Source organism: Dinoponera quadriceps, unplaced genomic scaffold (genome assembly GCF_001313825.1).
Source record: "Dinoponera quadriceps isolate SergipeBrazil2010 unplaced genomic scaffold, ASM131382v1 scaffold46, whole genome shotgun sequence".
Classification (NCBI taxonomy): domain Eukaryota; kingdom Metazoa; phylum Arthropoda; class Insecta; order Hymenoptera; family Formicidae; genus Dinoponera; species Dinoponera quadriceps.
In genome coordinates, this window is record NW_014554488.1 from 679,973 (window position 1) to 707,322 (window position 27,350).

The 27,350-nt window shown below is 38.6% G+C and overlaps 1 protein-coding gene across 4 annotated transcripts; it reads right to left on the reverse strand.

The window, feature by feature from the left end:
• Window positions 1-386: 386 nt before the first annotated feature.
• Window positions 387-26,960, reverse strand: LOC106751173 (proton-coupled amino acid transporter 2). Of its 4 annotated transcripts, none has more exons than XM_014632009.1 (11): window positions 26,432-26,960; window positions 15,232-15,314; window positions 13,454-13,573; window positions 11,772-11,922; window positions 10,779-10,906; window positions 8,682-8,766; window positions 7,902-8,174; window positions 6,765-6,943; window positions 6,513-6,545; window positions 5,967-6,139; window positions 387-5,509 (listed from the first exon to the last, which is right to left on the reverse strand). In XM_014632009.1, exons 2-11 carry the CDS (start codon window positions 15,312-15,314, stop codon window positions 5,265-5,267), a joined length of 1,470 nt encoding a protein of 489 aa, XP_014487495.1. In that variant the 5' UTR covers window positions 26,432-26,960; the 3' UTR covers window positions 387-5,264. The 4 variants fall into 4 exon arrangements, with proteins under 4 accessions (XP_014487495.1, XP_014487499.1, XP_014487490.1 ...); XM_014632013.1 differs by lacking the exon at window positions 26,432-26,960 and adding an exon at window positions 15,812-16,390; XM_014632004.1 differs by lacking the exon at window positions 26,432-26,960 and adding an exon at window positions 15,441-15,535.
• Window positions 26,961-27,350: the final 390 nt, after the last annotated feature.

Consider the following 27,350-nt stretch of genomic DNA (forward strand, 5'->3'; position numbering starts at 1 on the left):
TTGCCAACCCAATATATCTTAAACCTACTTGTCTGTCAAAGAAATTTTTGTATGAACAGATTAGGTGTAGGTGTTTATCTTATGGTGCAGGTGGTGATCTTATGAGCTTCAAACAATATATTCGGCACATCCACGGATAGAAAAATTAATTTTTATTAATTCTCAGAAAATAAATTTTTCTGATGAATACTGGATAAATTTCCGAAATTGATCGAAAAAGAATCTTTATACTTATATACTTCTTGATATACCGGGAAAAAAATTTTGCCGATATATGTCTAAATTAAATGATATTTGGAACGTATAATAAGAAAAAATTTATGACAAAGAGAATTCAAAAATGATAAAAGAAAATATTTTGGAAGAAGAAAATACGAAATAAGGAGAAACAGGAACATAATGTTTATTGTAATATTAAGGAAAATTGCATATTTTCATATCTTTTTGAAGAGATTGTTATATCGTACATTTAAATATTCAGCAAGAAAATTATTTATGGCAGGTATAACTGAAACCATTTGCGAAATTTTTCTTGAAAATTAGCTTGAAAGTTGTCCCTGTTATTCATCATGGGATAGCGCGTAGCTTCAATTAATTATCAAGATCGCTTTTGCTCTCTTCTTTCTTTCGCAAGAATTTATATAATTTGTACAATAAATCATAGTACGAGAAGAAGACTAATATAACGACGACATGAGCACACATAAATCTAACCGCGCGATAACACATACCTATATTTGTGCAACAAGTTGTTGTACATCATATCAATAACTATAATTGAGCCATCAGAAGTTGCTTATATCATAATCTTTGCCAATTGTCTTATGTGCAAGTATTCGACATTACACTCATTATTGTTCTAAAGTAAAAGATGTAAAATAAAAAAAGTAACTCTTATTTACAAACTATTGTTTGAACGAAATTTTGATAAACGAAAAGTGCTTCGTTTATGGTACAATTTTCCAGTGTATTCTACTCGCGATTATCTTGGGATACTTTGTATAGTACCGGTATTATATCGAAATTTTTATAATATTGGTATTATATAATAAATGTATATATATAACATCGGTATATGTTTGAAACCGCTAGCAAAATAATTTCGGTAATCTAAAGAGAGAGAGAGAGAGAGAGAGAGAGAGTTCCTGATTTAAATATAAAATTATATAGAATAAAATAGAAGATATTTATAGATCTGATTTTTATTAAATATCAGCGTAATGAGTCACAAGAAATATACGATACACAATTACTGATGAAATCTGAGTATGAAATATTAATGATAGTATTGAATCTCAGTTAATTCATTTGTCTCGTAAATATTAAATTCCGTCTACCCCTTGCAGGATAAATTGGTTGGCTAACTTAAACGTTGTCCAACTTTTGGACAATATTATAACGGTTAATCAAACCAACTTGTGCTGCACAGGACCTCTGTACTACTAAAATATTTTAATTTCTAATGAATAGCTCTGATTGTATTAAGTTGGAATTTTTGTAGTTTCCAAACTACAAAAAGCGAGAAGTGACAAACAGCCGATAAAATAATGATATGAGTTTGCGATAGTATATAGAGGTTATGATATATCTACATTGATATATTAATGCAAGTCATCTTAAAAGATGGAAATACTTTTTCTGATTGAGACCGATGCGTACAGTTTCGCGCGAATATGGAGTCAAAATAGTAAAGCGAGATTGAAAAGACAACGGCTATTTTTAAAAGGAACTTTTGAATCCGATTTGAAAAAAATTAAATATGGCTCAAGTTGAAATTTTTTAATAGTTTGACTAAAATGGTTTAAAGATCATTTCCTTTTCTTTTTTTTTTTTACAGATTTGGTTTCCTCTACAAAGTCAAGTATGCCTGTGTAGATAAGTATCTATTTTTCAAAGGCATTGTAAAGATTCGTATTTTCTGCTAAAAAAAGAGAGAAACCTAAAGCGGAAATTAATCGTGACAAAGAAAGACGGCGTGAAGAAAGAAAACACGGATACTTGGACAATAAGTTTCCCTGAGTGAATTTGTACTCCGGTATTATCCGTGCGCGATAACGTACGTACCGCTAATCCAAGCGGCAATTATAACCTCTTATCTAACGTTAACGAATCTACCCTATTCGTTCTAATTTTAATTAATACTACACAGGTTTAACTAATACTATATCACTCCCGTCGCGAGATAAAAAATATGTTTGATCTCGATGAGGAATCTACGGGAACATTTCTTGGCGAGAGGTATTTTCCGATTAATGTTACTTTACCTTTTGATAGGATTAACTTCTAATGCATTGATTAATCGTCTATCGTCTATCGACAATATTTGAAATTCGCAGACGATCCTTATTTCCGTGAGTCTCCGAGAACAACGAATGTTATACGTCGATCAGTATGTTTGGGTGTCGAAATTGCATGTAGTCGATGAATTGTTTTTTTTTTTCAAGATAAGCTGTGTTTGCTGTTTCCTTTCTGTTTCATATCATAAGCCGCTATAGATATATAAAAAGTGTAACAATAAAAATAAACGTATTAGTCTACGGTACAACATACGATCAAAAACTTCTTACTTTTTCATGCTCGTGTTTCCTCTTATAAATATCGATTACTCTCTAAGAGTCAGTTTCACCTGTATATCTTATCTTCATAAATTTCATTATCTTTTCATCGTCTCTCTTTCCTCGGAATTTAATTATATTTTTAAGGTGAAATTAACCCTGAGGCACACGCATAAATAAATAAAATATACAATTATGTCGTTGTGGTCTCTGCACGCAACAAATTTTTAGTCGTAACCGTGAATCCGTAAGAAAATTGACCAAACTCAATCGATTATTTTCCGATCGCAAAGAGAATAATAAACTGTGATTGGTCAATTTTCTTGCGGATTTACGGTTACGACTAAAAGTTTCTTACGTACAAAGACCTTGAGTACAACGTCAATATCGATCGAACGATTATTACACGCGAATTTTCGGATTACTTTGACCATCAGTTGGATACCAACATATCCAAGTGACCCGAAATCACCGATGGTGTCAATCAATAATTCAATTTACGCACAATGTTTATATAGAGTGAGTCCAAAATTCTGTTACAAAATTTGTAAATTTTCTTATCAATTAATTTCAAAATGTATAATACGTTTGCACATTTGATCTGTGACAGGGAACTTCGGGCTCACATTACAATTTTGGATATCACGTATGCCGACTATAATAATGTAACATATCCAGACATTTGTGTTATACCTGACATAATATATATATAATATATTAACACGTTGACTGCCACGCTGATTTCCATCGATCGTACAAACGCCTAATTGATTCAATTAAATCACTAAAGCTGCAGTAAATAAATATAATTCAGGATACGCATCTGTTAGCTTGTTTCATTAGCTCATTACTGGCTGTACAACCTATTTTGTAGATGCGATTAATTATACGTCACACGTAATTCAATAAAACGCGGTAACATCATAGCGCCGGTCACCGGTGACCCCCGTGGCAGTCAACGTGTTAATTATATATTATAAAAAATGATCCATATAAGAGGTTGTTCAACGCGACTAGGAGAAGTGCCTGTCGAGCGACAACATTGCAGTTCAATACAATCGTACACGGAACAATTGAATTAACCTCTGAGTAAAATAAGCGAATCTTCAGTTGTTTCAGCGTAAGTCAATTACACAGGTACTCGATATACTTGACGACATCATTGATTACGATAATCCGTCGAAAATAAAAATGGGACCGTTTAGGAGAAACCCCTTGCCAAAAAGTATTATTCGCTGTAATAAATTACTCGTACGAGTAATAAAACTAATGAGCAACAGTAATTTATCGCTGGTCAATAATACTTTGTCACTACCAATAATACATTTTTTGCGAGGGACGTGTCATTAAAGCTTCTTCGACTTGTAAGTGTCACGAAAAGGAAGGAATTACAAGTTCCCTGTTTGTTAATATGTTCGGAACATACAGTTCTCTTTGTAGCAAAACATGCGACACAATTTTCACTCCCGATGGGAACTTAATAGCGATTGGAATATCAATATGTGCTCGCAATCTGCACTCGTTAATTCACAACTCGTAATCGTCGTTCATCTAATTAATCATTAGGTAATCAATCGTTAATTAATTATTCGTTAGGCTAATTTTGACAGTCCGTGTTTCAACTCCGAGAGATTAGAAATATCGTCTCGCTAAGTGCTCTGACGTAAGAACGGCGAATATCACATCGAAGCTACACACGTTCTCATCTCTTTAGCCGCGTCGTCACTACAAAAGCTGCGTATTATGCAATTACAGAAAGGATCGTATATTCGCTTTTTATTTTCATTCTCCTCTCCTCCTTCCTTGCTTCGCGCAAACCACATATTGTACTTCGAGTTATTAGGCGCAGAAGCTGAAACGTTTGTTTTCTCTCAGCTATGCAACGACATTTATCGAACGCATAAATAAAGCACAGTGCGCTCGAACAGCACAAAGATGTCTTGCGGGACATATTCGCGCTGTCCGAGAGACTTATCATTAATATCAACTCGACATCGGTAACGATCACACTGACATCCACAACCTGCGTTACGTCTTATCACTACGACTATTGGTATCACACATAAATTATCATCATAGAATGGCTAACATCTCGATCGTGCGAAACGGCCGACACCACCTATAAAGTCGCTTACGATCTGGAAGTGCGATGTTTTCTCGCTTAGCTTTTCAATTCACGCGGAAATGTCGTAGATGTCATGGTCCATTAAATCCGCGCGCCTTCGCAAAGAAAATCGGGCTGTAAATCCGACCGTTAAGTATGGCTCGATGATTTCAAGGTCTATTTCGTGCTGTTGCGTAGAATGTTCTCTCGCTTTGCAAAGCGAACGGACGGCTACGCTCTTAGTGCTAAATATACGGTCAGGATACAAATGACTAAGTATGCTTCGAAGAGTTAAAGTTGAAGACACGGTCGCTGATGAGCGGCCCAACAAGCGGTCCAACAATAATAATTTGTGCGTTTGACCTCCTTTTGTTTTACTTTGTCTCGTTCTCTTCGAAAGAATTGTTTTTTGTGACTCATCAAGCGAAGAAAGATCATCCTAGCCGATCAAGAGTGGTTTAGCTAATCTCTAATCGTTCATAAATAAAAACAAAATATCTCCTTTCGACGATAAGTATAGCATGAATTAATGACCGTTGCGAACTCTTGCGCCACCGCGGTTTCTCAAGCCTTGGAATACAATTCATACAAATCGGACAGCACGCTCACTTCTTGCTGAACGCCTTGATGATCGATGTCACGCTCTCATACGTTCCCGTGGCGAAGCCTAACACGCCGATCAACACTATCGTCAAATCCTTCGCGATCGTGAAGAAACCGAGGTTAGCGTTGTGCCAGCAGACGACTATCTCTATGATCGGCGGGAATACGAGGGCGAGCGCAGTGCTACTGACCGCGCCGACCAGAGAGATGAAGAGGCCTAGTTCCGGTATCGCCTCCGCCAGGATAACTGTGAAAGTCGTTTTGTCTTTGAATCCAAGAATGAACTTGTCGCGTATCTATGCGTACACTGAGAGACAAAATGTCTAAGAAGTAAAAAAAAATATTTATTCGTGGTGGATAAAAAAGTTTAATTGAATTAAGCAGAAAATAGGCGATCGTTTTGGTTGTTCACTTCCCCAACCAAACTTTTTTTCCGTCTACTAATAACACATTGTACTAACATATAGGTTTTTACCTAAGAAAACATTTTTTTCAAATGAGAAAATATACATCCGTCCGAGTAACAGCAATTTATCTTACATTTAAATAACAAAATTTATATTTAAGTAAATATGTTATATTAGTATCCCATCCTAAAGTATTTATAATTTTTATTTTTTTATATATGCTTTCTCCCAGTGTATAATAGATGCTAATGATATAAACAAAAGATATTGGCGAATAATTGGATCTCCGATACTTACACGTGAGGAGGCACATGGCGGAACGGAAAATGATCTCTGCGAATATCGGCCACTTGAAAGGACCGAACTGGCTGACGATGCCGGGCCACATTATCGCGATCGGAACGTAAAATTGCAGCGCGTACGTGAGCAATATGCTCAAAGAGATGGCGGTCTTGATGCATTGCGACAAACTGCAAGAACGTTCGATTTGTTAGTTCATCCCGACTACAGAAAGTGGGTATGGGTGAACTCGTAGGTAGAACAGAAAAAAGTTCTCCCTCGCTCTCTGATTTATAAAGAAAAAGGAAAGGAAACATGCGCAGACGAGCGAAAACATGCGCAAGGTATATGCATCACCTCTACGCTTTTGCGGTTTCTAATATTACATTGCAACGAGTCGCAAATAACTTCCCCTTCTCTATTTTCCGTTCTTCGGGTGTCAGAAAAAGCAAATTGCCATCTTCGTTGGAAGTTATTTACGATTCGACGCAACGGAATAATTAAGCTCTATCCTAGCTAATCTATATCAGTCACAGCAAGTCTAAAGAACGTTCAGGTATAAACCTTGAATGACCGTAGATGATTTTGCCATCCACCCTTGGAATATAAGAGAAAAGTATATTATAACGAGTTTTTCGGCGATCGCTCTAAGTACATATTAAACTTAATATTGTGCAGGCTCTATTGACACCACCCATCGGCTCTGAGGTAATCGCTTGATGCAATGATATTCGTCTATAGACGCAATAGTGAACTTTACCTCCACGACCTTTTCTTATGGGCTGCAATTACGCGGATTCAATTACGTTTACTTACATTTCCTCCGGCTCGAGATTGAGTGTGACGGAGCCGGCAACCTCGTCGCCATACTTCAAGTAAGACAGGAAACCTATCGCGACGAACATAGAGCCGACTATCACCATACCGACGTTGAGAACGCCCAACGGCTTGCTAAAATTGCTGGGCTTCTTCATTTCATTCTTCAGTGGCAGTACCTGTGCATGAAACGTCTATTAGAAATACGCGGTCACAAACGGCATCCAATTCAAATTGAGAAAGATCCAACAAACCATTAATTTGCAATTATATTTATACAGTCTGTCTAATAAAAGCGGGCAAACTTCTGTTTGGTTACATCGAAAACTTTTGAATGAACGGGTAGAGCAGGGTTTTTCTCTTATAACGCATTATACAGAAGGTCCTTGATCGACTTTCACTAGAGAACGACGTAATTAATAGTGAGTGCCAAAGTAGAGTACCGGATCAATGTAAGGTTTGAAACGGTTTGTTTTTTGTTTCAAATGTATGCGAATGAAGCGCACGGAGGTAACTAACACGATAAAACAGCTCGTTTTAAAATTTACGACAACTGTCTCAAAACTTACGATTTTCCCTGTGATCCAATTCGGTATGTCTCACGGAGAATTTGAATGTCAAGAAAACGGTGAAAATTTGCCGGAGAGCAATAATACCATCCGCCGAAAAGAGTGGTTTCAAAGTAAAGGTCGGGTCCTCCGGAAGGACCCAAAATATTGGACTTAGCTCTCAATAGAAGGCAGAAAATAACTATTTCTAGCCATCACAGTCATCGGACGTAGGTCCTATTAAAAATGCTTGAACATTAGTGAAGATAAAGTTGTGCAGAAAAAAAGGGTACATGATGAAACAGATTCGTTTAATATGTTAATCTTTATCTCGAGAGTATGCCTGGAAGATGTCAAGCAATAATTGACAACAGTGATGATTGGACGACTTATTAACACAGAAGCGTTGCAATACTCATTGTGTAGTACATATATAATTTTTTCTTTTTTCTTATGATAAATAGTTTAAAAGATCACGCTTTTATTAGACATATTTATGTATATTTTCTTATACGTGCCATCAATTGGATTCAGAGATATTATAGTGTATTAATTTCGGGATAAGAAATATATCTCTCTATGTACTCACTAGAGTAATACCTTCGAAGGAATATATCACAGTACCGAAGAACAGAGGTAGCTCATGCCAGTCTGCGACGTATCTTCTCTCGCTTATTGACGGCACGTCGTGGCTCATGATGTACATGGTGGCGATGTAACCAGCCATCACGAGGAAATTCGCCACTGAGGACAGCGGCACTAGGTATTTGAGATTTCTGATCCAGGTGCTCAACAGTATGGGAATCAGAACCACCGCCATGTGCTGATGAACGTCCATCTCGATTCCGTGCACGTCCAACACCTACCGTGACGAATCAAAAACTCTCTTCATGATCGACAAGGGGAGATTTGGAAGTTTCTTATCTTTTAACATTATTCCTAGGTACGCAGGAAAGGCTAGTTCTACATATCGCTTCCGTTAAGGAGCGCTGTTATTTTCGACGATACGTGAAATCAGACAAGTAATAGCAGCTGCAATACCGTCGTCTTTTTGATCATATTTCGCTATTGTTGCACGCTCAATATGCCTTCCACTACGTCTAATAAAGTTATTGTTATATTGTTATTTTTATTAAATGCGGGTGTTATTTGCGCAAGCGATTTTTTATGATCCTCGTACTTCTTGCGGTCGAAAGAGAGATCGTACGAACGATTAGCACTTATTCACTTTTGTGCGGTCAACAGATAGAGGTAACAATGATTTATCTTTGTTCCGTGCGACGAACAAAACGACAGACGACGCTGAAGCATCGTAGACGCCGCGGAAAAGAAAGAAAGCCGTAGAAGAAGCTAAAAAGAAATACCTCACCTGCTTCATATTTTTGGAAATGAAAACGAAATATACGCAGCAGAATCCGAGTTGCGTGATGCACAAAAACACATTAACCAACTTTCTGCAACAAAATCACAGGAGACAGCAACATAAATGGCGACGCGCTAATGTGCAGAAAATCATGAGTAAAATTATTCGAACACGCATATAATTGTGGCAAGAACTGAAAGTTTCGCGTGAACAGCATCTATGACTTGAGGAGTACTGGGCGTAACTGAAACAGGTGGTCAAACTGGAATACACCTTAAGATAGTTGGTCTGTGAATTTCTTTTTTTAGGAATCTTGTCAGGTTTGGACAGCATATTAATCGAAACGCGATCTACACGCATGAATAAAATTAGAAAAAGATCGACCGAAGTTAAAATAATTAAAGTCAAAGTTAGCACAATTTACATGAGAATACGACACAGATATGAAAATGGCTTCTGATGCACGTTTTTAATTCGAACAAACGAAATGTCTTTATAATTTTTAATAGAAAAAGGAGAAGACAATAAAAGAGAGGCTTGTAGAAATATAACAAAAATGATACGATCGTTAACTACCTAGTCTTCCAAAATTTTATATATAAAGTATACGATTTCCAATAACGGTTGAAATATGTGACAGCTAACCTGCAAAGGTTTAACACACGCAATATTGTAAGTCCTATATTTTCCTTTGCGCCTCTTAATTGGGCATCTTTTTAAAGATAGAATGGTTAAATAACCTTAAAGATTTATAATCAATACGTAAAAATGCGAAAAACATAGGAAAATATGAAGGACATATTTAAAAACCCGGCGTCACTTTTCTAAGAGTGTGTGCGCGCGTCTATCGAGATACATGTGATATATTTACGGCATAGTTAACACGGACAGTCCCAGCTAAAAGTATTACACGTTGAAACGCAAAGAAACGTTTATTTCTTTATAGATTTTTAAACATTATGTAAGTTTTATCGATATTCTCTTGCTATAGTGTCCAAGCTATATGTCGTAAATCATATTTATAAACATTTAGCACACAGATTTGACAGTATTGTCACGGACCAACTACCTTAAAGATGAGCAATTTGATATTTTAAGGCTCCTGGTCCCTCGCTGCAACTGTCCTTCCTTCCTTGCTGACGTCAGAAGTGAGAAAACATATGTCGAGAATTCTTGGATTCAAATAAAAAAATATGCTCACAAAATGACATTTGTGATCGGCACACTTGTAAAATTCTCCAAACACTTTTCTTTTACTCGAACAAATAATAAATAGTTGTAAAATGAACGTTGATAAAATCATGGAAAAAAAACAGATTAAAAAGGAAGTGTCCGTGTCAGATTAATTTTGCGGCTATTTATTGATTGCTCGAGTAAAAGAAAAGCGTCCGGACGAATTTCACCAGTGTGCCGATCACAAGTGTCATTCTGTGGATATTTTTTTTATCTGAACGTATAACGTAAGAATCCTTGGCATACATTTTCTCTTTTCTGACGTCATCAAGCGAAGACAATCACAGCGAGAAGCCTTTTGCAATGTGGAGAAACACATAATTTGGCTTCCGAATTAATCCTTCATGGATTGGTTTCCGACGTTTCATGAACATTTCAGTTCATTTCTTCAGTTTCGATCGTTCATCTCCCTAAAGAAGTGAACCGAAACGTTCACGAAACACGTCGGAAGCAAATAGTAAATAGTTGTAAAATCTATGGAAGAACGAGAAATGTTCTCCCTCATTCCTGAGACAAGTAAAACACACTGAAAAAAAGGATTTGATAATAAGTACTAAAATTTGATGAATATTCGCCGACCAAATATTTGATTACGGCAATCAAATTATTTAATTCGATATACTGTATATACAGTACTGTAATTCCGTATAATGTATATTTAGTATACGGAACTAAGTTATTTGGTTGTAGTAATCAAATATTCGCCAAATTTTAGTACTTATTACCAAATCTTTTTCTCAGTGCATGCTCTGAAAACGTCACCGATGTTTCAGTTATACCCGATACAGGTGGACAAAGGACTGAAATGAGCGTGAGTTGTGCTCCTTTGTTATTTTGCTCTCTAATCTCGCTCTCTTGCTTATTGCGTACCTCATCATGGACGAATATTTACGGAGGCCGAGGGGTCCAGTGGCGAAGCACATCTCCACGGTACCGGCGAAGCCGCTTGCATCGGCGCCGTCGCCGACGCGACGTGTCACCTCTTCGTTGCATTTGATCTGGAAGAGCGGATATTGTTAACCCTTTTGCGCGCCGAGCGCTCAAAATTGGCTGGCTTCGGGAGTTTTGGAATTCTACTTGACGCGTGCCAACTCAGTTGGCGGTGATAAATAGCTGACGATAAAATTCTGCTAAATTCTAACTCGAGTGGACCGTCGCGATCAACGCGGCGCATCTGATAGAGTCGCGACAATTAATAGATGGCTTAATATCGGACGAGACCAGGTCCTTGAGAAGGAATGAAGAAAGACGCGACAATAACGAAGAAAGAGTACGAGATAATGCGACAAAACACAGACGGTCATCACAGAGAGTCCATGAGGCGCAAAGAAGGCGATCTCATCTTTTATTTCGTTTCAATGATATATTTCACGAATCGGATCTTGCGTTTACTCTTTTATTAGCCTTCTCCCGTTACCTGTTGATATCGTTTCTCTTGGTTAAAATTTTACGCGATAATTCAAATTAAAAAATATATACAGGGTGCTTCCCTACGGAATAACTGCATGCGGAGTGCACCGGGAGATTATAATTATAATAAACGAAGCAGCCTTTTGTTTACCAAAATTTCATTCGAATAATAATTTTTAAACGAAAATTATTTTTATATTTGTCAAATTAGCTTACTGGGTCGTGCCCGAATCAGGAACGCACATATTCCGCAGAACCATGATTGAAATATCACTTGAATGTCATATAGACTGTTTTCCTTCTACCTCAGTAAAGGTTTTATTTTAACATATCGCTATTTTGAAAGTTACTTGATACGAAAGAATTTCTTCCTGATGATACTGAAAGAACGACTAAATATATATATATATATATATATATATATCTTTCAATTATTTTAAATTATATACGTACGAGGATATGCTGAGCGTGCACGCAGATGATACCGAGGAAGATCGTGAGTGGAGGTGCCAATAACAATCCCGCGTTTTTAAAAGCGTCACCTAAGGCGAAGATCCCCGAGCCGACGTTACCCTTGAACAGATGCATCATGGTTTCCAGGTACCTGCAGTTGTCCAATCGTTCATTAGTGCATTCGTCTTATTTTCGTCGCTGGACGCGAAATTCGGTGTTACGGAAAAAATAGTGAGGTGCGTCAGCGCGTGAATCATCAAATATGCGAACCGGAATTACAGATCTTACGAAATTATAGCCGTAAACAATGAAAGATAAGAAGAAACGTTTAGAGCGGTTCACTTTCGGAACGTCTTTTCGTGCTCGTTAGAATATTTTCCGACATGCACGACCGTAAAAGCCGCCAATGTCGAAATGCGGTCTCCCGCAAAAAAATTGTTACGGCCCGCGCGCGGAAATACGTGATTTTTTTTTATCAGGATATCGTTGCGAGACAATTACTCGCTTCCGTTTCTTTAAATTGCACGCGATACGGGTTATTCTACTAGTCACGCATTTCCGATCACTTGAATTTGACCCACGTTTGATTCTTTTTTTCTCTCTATTTTTTCTTCTCTTTTTTCATTCAAAATACACGATATCATTCTTTCGTTGCGTAAAAACATGCGCTTTTCTCTAGTAACAGGCAATCTCGATTCGATCTTTAGAAAATCGATCTTTTCCCTCTTGAAATCGATTTTTTTTCAATTGGTCCTTTTCCGTTCGATTTTTCTACGTATCGATTCTCGATTCTTTCATACACTCATTCATCAATGTTGTTTCGTTTAATAAAGAATTCACACTGGGGTCAACACCTGATATAATTAGGATATTGCTTTAGGTGTGTATTTCATAAAAATTATATAAATGATGATAAAATTGGCTATTAACACAAATTATCATCAAGGATCTAGAATTTCAGTCAATCAAAATCTTTGTTACTGCTTCAACTGAAAGCTGATATTTCATCTGTGACTTCTGCACACAGAACGCAGAAACATTTTGATTACTAGTGATTATTTTATGTTTTAAATCTAGTTGAATACATAAGAAGCTTGCTGGTATGTGAGAAACTTGACTTCAAACCACATTACTAGGTTATTGCATATACGACAAAGGAAGCAACATTGATAAAACGCATATTCCTTCCAATTTTTGTTTAGCAGCAGTTGGGAATAATAAAAAAATTGACCATATTTGATCTTCTGAATCGTTGCGATGAGAAATGTCTGTATCCTTATTTTTAAATCAGATATCAAATTTTCATCTTCATTCTTCTTAAAACACACTTCGTGTGGGTTGAATCATTCTTATATAAAAGTACGGCCAATTAACTTTAGATTTAGTAGATATACACTTATAAAATAAGAAAAAATATATTTAAATCCTCATTTTATGCGAGATTTTTGATCGATTGTTAGAGAATCGGTTCTTTTAGTTCGATTTTTTAATAAATCGATTCTAGTTATTCCGGTTCATGATCGATTCAAAAATCGATTTTCAAAAGGATCACTCATCACTACTTCTCTCCGTTGCCTCCGCAAATGCAGAGCGCTCGCTAGTGTATCTCGTGCGCTCTGCAAGTAAATGACTTTGTTGCCGACGAGAATTTTGTTGTTTTACGGGACGTTGATTTAACTTACGAAGTAGGATGGTGCACGGTAATGCCGTGCTCGTTAGTCCCCCTGCCTTTGACATCATCACCCTTCTCCACTGCCAAAATAGGATCCTTCGATTGAAAAGCTCCATACGTCCCGCCATTTCTGAAATCAGTTCAACGCGATTTGATATGATTCAATGCGACGCACAATCTACCGTCATTTTTCCCCGAGCTTGATACTGAAGTTAAAGCACCATCACTGAAATGACGACGGCCCTGATGATATCTTGTGCGACTTTCCACGATCGTAATCTCGCGTAAAATGACGGCAATCGCCGGATATGCGTGTGCATTCTAGACGATCGTCAAGCGAGATAATTGAATTTCCAAGATTAGCATTAACTACGATAATCGCGACTGTGCATGAACGAAGAGGGAATCAACGGGAGGGATAATTCCCTTAACGCATGAGAGCAGAGACTTTACGATTGGTGGATGGACTATCGATAGAAACGATACGTCGTTCTTGGCAACGACCTGCCGTTTAAAATAGCGATGTCTGTAAATTCAAGGCGAAAATTCGCGATATATATATATATCGATCGTTTCGGCGATTTACTGCGTTGACGCGCGATGCACTTTACAGCATAATCATGGTCTAAAGTTTCGTCATTTTTTAAGAATACATCTCTGAGAAGCGAATTTCCGTGGGTGAAAAGAACCCGAATGATTAAAATTATCGCGTGATCAGTCAACGATGATGATGATCGGTCGTTTGATGTAAAACATTAGAAAATGTTATTAAGCTCGCTTATCGTAAGTCGCGTGACGTAGTTCGCGCCACAATCATTCACATAATCAGATAACTCAATGAATTATATAAGTTAAACAACACACATACGAACACATGCGCACATGAAACGCCACGACAATTAAACCACGACCGCAATAGCGCACTTAAACAGGATAAAAAGCATTGCGATATAGTACTCGTTAGAATAATCCGCGCTCAATTATCTCTTATTACACATCGTATCAATTTTTCAATCAGGCAACTCACGATTTTTAAAGTGTATTTTGCGATATCATGTTGCTAAGTAGAGCAATCGAATCATTTGGATTAAGAGAAAGAGAGAGAAAGTATAAATTCCTTATTCTGGTAGCGATTCGTGATTAGATAAAGAAGAATTAATAAACAATTGGAGAGATTAATAAAAACAACCGACTATCGACAGCTGATATATATCGAATTATCTAAACAATCAACAAATTATGTAACTGTACATGCAGTCTCGTTCACAAGAAAGTGTGCTAAGTGCTAAAGAATTTATTAGAGTGTGCGGAGTATGCAAAGGTTATAATTTGATAGCCCTTACAAAAAAGTATTATGGCCATGATAAATTGGCCAGTGAAATTCGTACGATAATAAAACTACTGAACAACAATAGTTTATCGCTAGCCAATTTATTACAATCAGTAATACTTTTCTTTAAGTGTAGTTTAGTAGCGTTCTTTCAAACTACATATCTACCTCTTACAAGAAATCTCTATTTTATAACCAGAACCATGCCAAATTATTTTTTTGTTAACAAAAAATAACTTTGAGGAACTGGTTTTTAATTTCAGCGATCGATTTATTTACCATTTTCATATAAACGAAGCAATTGATAGGTGTGACCGATTCGAACTGCCGATAAATCGAAATTATCAAGCTACTTGAATTCGAACTTTTCAGATTCGAAAACGAACTCGAATCGAATTAACACTGATTTGATTTGAAGGATTCGCACACCTCTACAAATTATCTATATACATACTTACCCAAGTGGCTGTTTGAAAGTGGTTTCGTCACCGTGAACGGAATTCTTGGGCGAAGTTGCGATCGGGTTGCTATTCAGTTCCATCTGCAACATATTGCAAGGTAACAGCCGAGGCGCATCTCGTGTAAGATGCTAAAATGTCGTGACACACGAAAATACATAAGTGCATGACGCGCGTCTTGACGCGCAAATCGAAACTTTTATTCTCACCCTCGGCACTATTCCCATTCGCTCTGACGCGCGTGTTTCGTAACACGACACGCGCGTTATCGGGCGTCACAACGTTAAAAGTTTTTTTTGCTCAAGCGGCATCGCGCGCGACAAGATGATGAATGAAGCACCTATAATCGGTCGCCGAGTACGCCGTTTGCGAAACGTCAACTTGAGCTCTAATCGGTAGTATACAGAGTGAGACGTATAATCCCTATTATCCCATCCTGAATATCTTCGAGATATGAGTATTTTATCTAACGGAAATCGCTTCGAAAATCTTCCGTGGATGGAAAGCTTTTTCGTCGTCGTCTTTTATTCGTTGATAAAATATTTCTATTTTTTTAAGATATTCTCAAGGTGATACTTACTGCCTCACGTATTTATGTTTTAATCGCGAAACAGGCCGAGAATCTTGTCAAATGATATTTGGTATTATTTCACAATTTTATATTCCATTAATTTCTGTAGACTTTCATAATTAGCGCAGCGTTCGATCAAATTTTTCAGCGGATGATTCACCGCCGAGTCGAAGAGACTCCCTGTTATTTGTTTTTAATTAGATTATGAATTTGATTCAATCACCTGCCGTCAATCGCGTCGTAATCACAATGATATTACATCGTTACACGAAAAATAACGAGAGAAGAAACTTTTAAAGGCGCCACTGCGAGTGTCCTTCGAGTGGTAAAAAGATCAACTATATATTTTGTTTCGAGCAGAAACGCCAATTGGACACGCGTGTTGCTTTATACGTAAGTCTTTCGGCCGATTGACTCCTTAATTAAACCATAGCGTGCATCATGTTTAATCCCGCGACAAAAAAAAAAAAGAAAGAACGTCACTAACAACGCGTTGAAGCAACAGATAAAAATACGGAAGAAACACGTTCGCGCGATACGTATAATGTAATGGCAAAGTGGAAAGTTAGAACGTGGAATCGTTTATTATATAAATTATTTGTCCTCCGATTCTGCGAATATAGACACAGTCACGCTCGTATTTGCACGAGCCAATCCTTTTATTTCTTCCCAGCTGGTCGTTTGACATATGTTGATAGATTGGATATCGTGGCGAATCAATTGATGTTATCGTCGGGATACTTAGTATCGCTCTTTAATCAATGTTTTGCCGCCTGTCGCAAATTACACGTGACCACGAGAGTTCGTGTATAATTCAATAAAAACTTTCCGTCGAACTATGCTCGCGTGGTAACTTTCCTACTGTTTGTCCTCAAGATAAGAGGTGCATAATCTTGACGTAGGAAATTTTAAGAAATATAAATGGAAGAAACGTAATATCTAATCTTCAGCGCGCCCTCGTAAAGCAAGAAGATAACCCAGCGGGAAATGAATATCGAATCGAAACAATCGAAATTACATCGAATTGATGTCGATGTTCATTTCTCGTTGGCGCGACGAAGGTGTAGCCTCCGCTGTCTTGCAAAATTATTTGTCGATCTGTCAATAAGTAAATGTTGATGTCACGTGGAAGTTATCGACGATGCCATCGAGTTTGACGTCTTACCGTCTTATTTTTCAACGTTTTATCTGAAATTAAGGCAGCAAAAGATACATCAAAATTAACGACGAGTGGGCGAGCAGATCGTGCGAATGAATTTCGTAACACGGAAGTGCACAATCTTGCCGGGTGGCGCTTCCACGGGCGGGATAAAAAGGGACGACCTTATAAATTAATTGTCATGTAAAACGCGCCGGTAATCACTTCCTGCGCCACTTGCTTCTAATGGATTTAAACGATCCTAATCGACGTATCCCTCAGGTTACGATTGTGAGACGCAAAGTACGCTTTAGGCTGGATCTACAATAGGTGTAGTAAGTCTTTTGTTCCAAGCATTAAATATAAGTTCTAGCAAAAAGCGTCTCTAGCGCTACCAGACGCAATACCCAAAATTTAAGGGTTATTGCTTGGCGCAGCGCGGCAAAGCCCTTTTGTCAATTAAATTAAGAAATTACGGTACATTTTATTGCAAAAAGAGCAAAAAAACTAAAGGCTTGTTATATCTATAGATCCGGATTTATCATCGTGTTTTGAGGGGATGTCGCACAGCTGCGCTGAGGTGCGGGAAAAATTTCATAACTTCGGAATCATTTGATATGCTTTATAATTTCATTTTTTTTTGTTTCTTTTTGAAATTTTAAGTTCATATAGAGACTAACATTAAGACATACAAATGAAATAACACTAATTATATTAATCTCATAACTGTCACAATTGCGCGCGTATACAAAGAAATTATTTTATAATTTTAATAATAATTATTAAATAACATTGTATGCATCAAGTAATATTTTATATTATGTAAAACAGTAACATTAAATATCAAGTAAATAACAATTGTAGCTGAAGTTGCAAAAAGTAACATGTAATTTTTATAGAACAGTAAGAATATCTGCTGCCAAAAAATACTAGCCTAGAAGCTTAAAAGAAAGTGAGGCATTTTAATAGATATAATGAAATAAACACTCTAAATAACATTCTAAATCAAAACTTTTGAAATTTTAATTATCTTGTTATAAACACTGTAATAGGATTTTCGTTAAGAACTTTGAATAAGTGATTATGTCACATAAAAAGTAAGACTGTACACATTTGAAATACATAAGATGTATTTCGGTTAAACAGATTATTACAGACATTAAATAATAGAGTACAAAGGTCTACCTGCGAATTGATTCTATTCTTAAATCAAATGAACGCAAAACATATTTATTTTTAAAATAAGATATTACCTAGTAAACACGATTAAGAACGTTAACTTATGTACTAAAGACGTAATAACGACGTCACAGATGTCATTATTATGTTATTGTGTTGGCTACTATTCATTAGATATCCCAAAATAGCAGTTGATACGTTTGAAAACAAGATTTTTAAGATTTTAGATTTTTCCTATCTCCGCATTACTGTGCGCCGGTGAGACGGAACAATTCAAACGTACCTGCCGATACACGTCAGATGTCGTACGAGCGCTGTGTAGCAAGCTGAGCAACTATTGATCGATAATTGTTCAGGGAACGGCAAGGCTAAAACGCTTTTCCCGGCAGTTGACGGTGTGGTAAGCGGACAGCAATTAGTTACTTTTATAGGCGCGATTATCTCGATCTATACAAGTACTTATGATCACCTTGTACTGATAGATAAGCGAGCCGACGTAAAATTTGCAAATGCAATTGATGACGTTCGTCATTGATAATTTACATAACGGATGTTATTCAATGCTGAATAACTTGCGATTTCGTCAATCTTCGCTGATCGTGATTATGTCGCATCATTATCGACCGATTCACAGTGAAACGGTGCGCTGGAATGTCATGCAAAAATGTAGAATAAAAGCGCCGTCTGTATTAGACAACACATACTGTTGCGATTGCATAAGTCTATTGTTGCCTAACGTGTCAATAGATCACACGGATCGTAACCTCCAACCGGATCGAAATCGCTCTTCCAGAGATAGTTTATCGCTGGTTAGACAGATAATTAATGTGAGCCGTGCGCCATCGTGAATCTGTTTCTTTTAGCAATCAGAAGCGTCACATAAGACTCGACACGAACTTCTCGAGAACAGATAAAAACCGTTTATCGCGGACACGACGACGACGTAGGCCAAAAATCGCGAATGTCGCGAGTGCACGACAGAAGATAAAAATCGCGATCGCCTTGCGAATTTATTAGAGCGCGAAACATTGTTTAATCGCGCGATTGACCGTGTAGAGGGAACGAAAATTGTAGAAAAAAAAAACTGTCCAAAGTAGCGGCGTAAACGCGAGTTACGTCGTAAGTGTGTGAATGAGACGAAAGATAAAGATACAACACCGACGTGCGCGTATACACACGTGACATATGCGCGAAAACCATTTAATGTATAATGCAGACATCTCAACCAGACGGTATCTTCGACATGTCGCGATGCATCTGTGTTCGTGCGTATATATGTGTGCGCGTGTGCATGACAAATTTCCACGATTACACCGAACGGCCGATTTTTTTTTTCAGCGTTCAAATGATTCATCTCGTCATTTTCGCAATTAACTAACTGCAACTCGCGTACAGAAAAAGCGGACTGGACAATCGCGCGAAAGGAGAAAACATGTACAATTTGACTGAACGTTAATGGACCATTTATCTTTCCCGGAACCGTGACTTCGTGTTTTATTGTGTATTTGAACCAGTTAAATGTCCGTAATCCGTTAGCGGTTCTAATTATTGCTCCGAGACCGATACTACTGCAGCTAGTCGCGGACTGAGCGATCTCAATTAAATTACATATCGAGGAATGATATTTGCGTTATAAGCTATTTCTGACATCGGCTTGTCTGATTAATTATAGAATGTGATTAACGACAAAGTTAAGTTTCGCACGACAAGCCTAAGTTTCGTTTCCCGATTGCAAGTTCCCGTGTTAATTGAGGAATTGATTTCAGAGAAACGACAATCGCGGCAACGCCGCGAAGGGACCGTCATGATGAACATCGAGGATTTTTCTCGTAACTTTTCTCGTAACTCAATCATATAATCATATGCCGACGATAAATATGCCGACGACGACGCACTTATCCAGTTAGCCAACTTAACACAATCGCCGTAATTGTTCTCGCGCGGCCCGTCGGAAGTCTTTTTTCTCTTTCTTTTTTTCTTTATCGCGTCGTAAGTACGACACGATTATTTCGGCCAGGGTAATCATCATGTGATTTATCATCAGGAGCGAAAACGCGAAAAATCTCATCATTGCTAAGATCGTCGAGTTCATGTGAATTCACTTTTCACTTTTCCGTTCATAAAGGAAAAATTGCACGATCGCTATTCTGAAAAACTGAGTCTACAGAATGAAATCGTTCGATCGGTCAAAATTTGAATTTGAACAATAGCTATTTAATTGGCGTGCAGCCGTGAGGTTCGAAGCGAAGTTCACGATACGACGTCGTTGTTTTACTAAATTCTACTAAATACTGTAAATTTATAGTATATTTATATTACATATTTTGAATTTCAAAATAGTTTGAACACTCTTTTTTTTTTAATGCAGTTTGGAATGTAATCGATAATCCAATTCAGTGATATTAACTATAAATTTTCAATATTAATAGCGGAACATAGTCCGTAATACACGCACCAATCACACATTGCAATATTATGCCATTTTAATAATATTTTTAAATATTGCTGCAACATTATTGAAATAATATTGCAAAATAATATCTTTGTAATGTCTTTGCACTGCAATATGCAATGTTACAGAGTTGCAGCAATGTTACTGTACTATATGTGAGAATAGTCTGAAGTCCGGTTTCATTCACCGATTGCACGGAAAAAAATGTTTAACATTTGTGACGATAGTCGCTTAGTGAAAGAATTATGGTCAACAGAACTACGTAGAAAAGTGCTAGTTTCAAGTAAATAGTTATTCCAGTTCTCTTTAGCAAATTTTTACCTGGATCAAATAATAGTAGTCACTTGATCCACGTAAAATATTTTTCAAGTAAATAAAATCCAAGCAAACTATTGATTCAAGTAAAATTTACTTAATCCAAATAAAAATTTGCCAAAGAGAATTGGAATAATTGTTTACTTAAATCTAGCACTTTTTAAAATATTTTTTTATTAAGTATTAAAATTCAGATACAATACAAGGAATAAGGAATTAAATACGAGTATAGGGAATTAGGAATAAGATATTAGGAATAAGCTACAGTTTGATACAGAATAAAAGAAATAGAGAATGAGATATAAAAAAGTATCTTAAAACGAGATTGCCGCTTTTATCATTTTCTTGATAAAATTCTCAATTGTTTCAAACTTTTCATTTACATATTAATGGTCATTAGATATTTTGAAGATTAACTTTCAGTCAACTACTAAGCCTTGTAAGCAAGTTATAAGAAATAAAATTTCGACAATATTCCCAATCCTAATTCCCTATCTTTTCACTGTGGATTGAAGCATGGTTGTCCGTACGTATCGAAATTTAATTTCTTGCTCCAAATTCTCTATATTTTATTCCTTATTCCTTTCATTGCGTCTAAGCCATTGTTGTAATGTCTCAGCGATGAAAACCTTACACGCAGATTGTTACTACTATTTTTTGCTCGAACAACAAGAGTGTACAATCGGCGCTGAAAATAATTTGAGCGAGATTAATCATTTTTCTCTCGGTGTGCTCTCGAAGTCGCGATGCGATTGTCGTTAATTGACGTTAATTACAGTTGCCGTACAGCGCAGACTCACGATCGTGGGTTGGAGAGATCGCGATCCTGATACCGACGCGAGCAAGCCGTTGGAGCTCCCCGAGAGCGCCGTCGAAGTCACTATCACGTGTTCCACGAGGAAGTGCAGCGTCTGCTTTGACCGACACGAATTCGCTTTTGGCAGTGTCACCGCTCTGCCGGCGGCACCACCAAAATAGAAATGCGTTCGCCGTCGCTTCTCTCGGGCCGGTCACGTGTACTTTTATCAGACGCGAAGCACAATTGCGTCAAAGCGCCAATAATGTCCGCGACATTCCTGTTTTCGCGAACGATCAGGCTGGCGGGGTTATAGGGGGAAGGGGGGGGGATAATTTTGGGAGAGCATGTGCTCTCTCGGGTGGCAGAAAAATTACAGTTCTCTCTCGTCAACGAAGAGTGTCGACGGAGGTGCGGCGTTTGTTGAGATTTAGCAGACGCGTGTAATTAAATGTTGCGATATCGGAGCCATAATAAACGAACGTAATCGAGCTCATTTCAGTGGTCGTGAAGTAACGCAATGATACGGCAATTAATTAAAACGATAAATAAGAATGTAAACACACGCGCGCGCATACACATTTCGCCGAAAAGTCACGTGTGCGTTTTGGTAAAATTTTCAGCATGATTTTGGCGTCACGTCGAAACGGTTTTCAAAAGTTGCACGTCCGTCTCTTCTTCTTTCACTTTTTCTTTTTTCTACAAATTGAGGTATTTCGGAGACGACTAGCCGCGACGACGGTTCGCGTAGTACCTTCGCTATACGTCGCTGAGCTGACATTGAAAAGTGGCGAACGGTCTTTTTTTTTAACTCGACTCTTGTTATATCGCGGCGATAATGCGCGCCGTTTCCGAGGCGCTCCGTGTACGCACGCATAAAAAACGAGCTGATGACAAACTCGCGGCAATATGTGCATACACAGTAATCGCGACGCAGTGTCATCATACGATAAACCGACATCCGTCGTATGTATATATCTCGTTATCGTTATCTAAAATCAGCCGCGTGATACAGGCGCGATACATGCGAAAATGCAGGCCGACGGCGATATTCGCCGCTGATTGTACGTACCTCGCGCGTTCCTTCACGTAAATATAAATAGACGAGAAAGAGAGAGAGAGAGAGAGAGAGAGGCGCATTTCGCACTATTCCCGGTATAAGCAAACAATGCGAAGACGAAGTTCGAGTCCTTATATTCGATGGAAATTTCCTCGATTGCTCCCGATCCTCGTGATTTCCCGCGAATTCACGAAACCGCGGAACGCGGCCGCGCGAGCGACACTGTTGCGGCACTTGCTATCCTTGAAACAGCGCGGCCACGAGGAAACTCACTTTTTCCACGTGTATTAACATTCACAGAGCCACAATGAACGGCGGAATTTGTAATTGTATCACGTGATAGGCGCGTGATATTCTGATCAGGATAACTTCGCATTCCACTATAGAGCTAACCGAGGAGAAATTTATCTAGATGGCTTGAGTTGAAAGCTAGTTGGATTAAATTTTCCAGCTCGTTGTTAGTTTGTTATTACAGAAACATGGGACCACCAATTGTGTGGTTCAGTTTCTGTCTAGCTATCATATAATAAAAACGATCAAACAGAGTAGATGCGGTACTGTCTGTTCTGAAATATTTAATCTAGTTACTGTATGTCCACCACTAGCATTTAAAACGGAGATAGCAAGTTAAAATTGAGAGTATGCTGTTTCATAAAAATCTTAAGTTCTCGTAATCTCTGGTGATCTAATTAAAACTCGTTATTCTCATAAAACAGAAGTTACATTACTGCCTGCAACTAATTTCGATCTTTATTTTATAACTATAATTTCTTTTTGTTTAACCGTCAACTAACTTATTTATCTAGCCATTATCCAATCAACACATTCAATTACCGCTTTATATATCTTGGAAATATAAAGTAATGTATAACGAAAATGTTATACCAGTTATATCACAATTTTACGGTTATTTTGTAGATAACTGCATGGCCAATTCAGTTGTCGATAACTCGGAAATTAAAAATTATATTGCAACGATTATAACAGTTATAGGACGGTATTCATAGTCGGGTTTTATATTTTTATTTAAGACCGTAAGTTCATCATCAGATATTTAATAGTTGATAAAATGAGCCGTACAACATCTGAAAGATGAACTTGAGACAATCTTAAATAATAACATGTATCTAACATCCATGAGGTATAAAGTAAGATATTTCACGGACGTATTATTACTTGTACTTTTGAAAAAATGTGAAATTTTTATGTGTAAAAATAATTTTCATGCTATATGAAGAACGTGATTTAGAAATTCATACATCGGCTATATCATTATGTTGATTGGATATCTAATCACTAAGAGAAGTAAGTGTAATATTATTAGTTACAGTAGCGACATTAGATACATTACCTCGTGGCTACCCGAGTCAAAATTTCAGTTCCACATTAAATCTTCAAAAGTCTCTTTCTGTTGTCCTTTGATGCTACAGGTGGGAAGTTATTTCCACCTGTTTTCTCCATTTACTTTGTGTAAAATTAAAAATTTCCCCCCGGGAGATCTAAATTCCCTTTGTAGCATCAAAGGAGCATTATTAGTGTTTCTCTAATGTTATAAATGGAAAGTTACTTTCATTTTTTCCACTTGAAAACTTAATGCAGAACTAAGTAGACTTAATGTAGGACTAAAATTTCGACTCAGCTAAACATTCAGGAGGTTCAATTTCTACCAGGGTACTCCGCGCCTGCTTTAATCGAAAAATGTCTTCGTCTTGCTACATGCAAAATAATTGCTATGTGCTTTTATGTATCGATCATTCATTCGTAAACAATCTTATTTCGGCATTAGTTCCGGGGGCATAAATGGCCGTCAGCCAGAAATCGTGCAACGAAATTGGAAACACGCGAACGAGAAGAGGAAAGAGGGGGGGGGGGGGGGNAACAAATTTGCATCTCCTTCTCCTCCCCCTTCGCCTTTCGCTCTCGACAAATGTGTTTGCCTCGCGTGTCGTGTAAAAAACTTATCTGCATAAAAACGAGGCAAGACAAATATTGTCGTGAGAGAAATAATGCCTCTCGTCGATGACGCGCGAATGCCGTACGAATTGTGCACGCTCGCACAATTGACGATCTTCGTCGATCTTCATCGAAGTGAATCACTGTCCGGCGGTCTGCACACGCGAGATTTCAGCCGCTATGTTAATACTATCCCGATGAGACGACGGACGAGATAGATATGAAAATCTTCATCAGCGAATTCGACGATGAGGAAAAGACGAAATCCCCGAGTCAAAATTTTAGTCTTACTTTAAGTCCAATTTAGTTCTATATTAAGTGTTCAAAGGTCTTCTGTTGTGCTCCTTTGGCGCTAATGGGGTTCAAATGGGGAAGTTATTGCCGTTTCGTCCACTTGAAAACTTAATATAAGATTAAAATTTAGACTCTGGAGGTGACTGTAAATTCCCTTTGTAGAATTTAAAAATCACCCATCGTGCTCCTTTGATGCTGCAAGTAAAAACTTATTTCCATTTTCTTCGTTTGAAGACTTAATGTAGAATTAAAAATTTCGATTCGGCGAGCGGTTGCCAGACGGATGACTTCTAACGATGCGTTACCGATAGCTTCGCAAACAGAACGAATGTGTCGAATCTCCGATGAGCTCCGCATGGATAAATGCGGCTTGCATTAAAACTTTATGATGTAATTTCACGAACTGTCAAGATAACGCGCAACGATGTCTTTCGCGATCTTCGATAACGCGGCGCACACGCGACAACCATAAATAAGACGAGTTCGACACATAGAGATAACGAGAGAGAGAGAGAAAGAGAGAGATCACGTCGCATTACCGAATGTCACACAGGCGAAACCTTTTTATCATGTTTTCAGTCTCTCTATCGTGTTTGTTTGTATCGATATAGCGGAGTTTATATAAAGTGCGCGCGTCCGTGAGAATTCTGCGAGTGTAAATTTCGCAACCGCATCATTCGCAAACGCGTTCAGCAGCGGCGCTCCGATTCCAATTTCGCACCGAGGGCAACGTACAATGTTTAGGTAACGTACGGGAAATTGTCGCACGTAGCTCGTAAGAAGAAACCGACCGATCAAATTGGCCGGGTTGTAAAAATTGACGACGTTCCTCACTATTCTCGCCAAGATCAACAATGGAGGATAAGATAGAAGCTACGGTCCTGGGCGCGCGAAATCCACGTGATGTCACCGGTCAAATTTGGTCGCCTTATAACCGGGAAACTATCGTGACCTCGGCATTTTCGTGCGAAGAACCTCGGCCCCAATCGGCCAGACCGCGAAACATGCCTTGCTGCACAATCGGTCGCTCGGGGTCGCAACCTGCGCGCAATATGAATTGACGAATCCGCCGTGAGTTTCTAACGCCCCGGCGCACAAACACCGGTGAAATTTGCGCGTCAGCATTACGCGTCAGAATTTCTTCTCGCCTAACCGCAGTCGGACGAAGGTCTATCGAAATTTCGCTCTCGTCGGCCGCGCTCTCGGCCAGCGGCGGCTCGAAAGCGAACACCAAGGCGAGCGTCTGCGCTTTTCGTATTTCCTCAGATCGCGAAGAAAGGCAGAAAACGAAGGTGACGAATCATCAATCGATCTCGCGTATTAGGACGAGGAGAGGTCGGCGAAGTCGCGCGAGGACGCGGGCTCCGACACGAGTTTTCAATTTGCAAAAAAAAAAATACACGTTAGACCTGTGCAATGACGACCGACGCGCAAACACATACCTCGTCGACGTTTCCAGCTTATCCGTAGAAAGAAAGACGCGGGTACTGGTAACCCATGAATGGCGTGGTCGATCGCCGTGGTGGTTTGTCCGAGAGCACGTGCTACGCTCGCTCGCTTACGCGCGACTGAAGCGGTATCGCGCTACGCCGAGGAGGACCCGCGCGGCAGAGTTAATGCTCCAAGACTGTCCGCTTCCTTCTGCAGTTCGCTTTCGCTGTTGGCGGGCTGACGGGATGCCATGCCGCGTGTATCTCCTTTATTCTTGGCACCGCTTGTACTACACACCACCGGCCCGGGGCAGAGACTGTGTGTTTCGTCACCGAGTACACCAGAAGTCGAGCCCTAAAGAGGAGGAGGCTCCTCCCGTGTCCGTCTTCCCCGCGCAAATTTATCGGTTGCGGGTGCCGATAATGGGAGTCCCGAGATGACACGGGGTTGCGCTCCAGCTGGCTCCAAACTACATTTGTCTCGTCTGGAGGTCGTGTTTAGCGTTATTGCGGCTTAAGAGTTGCAACAAGGGCCTTCGCGAAAACAAATCCGTCGCGAGCGTAAGATATAAACCTAAGACTTGCTGAAGATAGCCAATCGGGATATCGCTTTAGGCTAAGAAGGAAGATATATTCTGGAAGAGAGAGAGAGAGAGAGAGAGAGAAATGAAGAAAAATTGGGCTACAGGCAGAAGTAACTAGGATTCCGACGAGAATTTCTGAAGATGCTAGTTGCTTTTGTTTACGCTCAAATTTACCGTCCTTTCGATTTTCCTCTAGATTATACAAATCTAGAACGATATCCTGATTGGTTGCGCAGTTGGAATTTGGATTTCGCGTATACGGTTGCGACAGTTCGCGCACAAAGAACATCTCCAAACGCGCGCAGTCCATCGAATTGTGTCTAGCATTGCGTGTGACTTTCTGATTT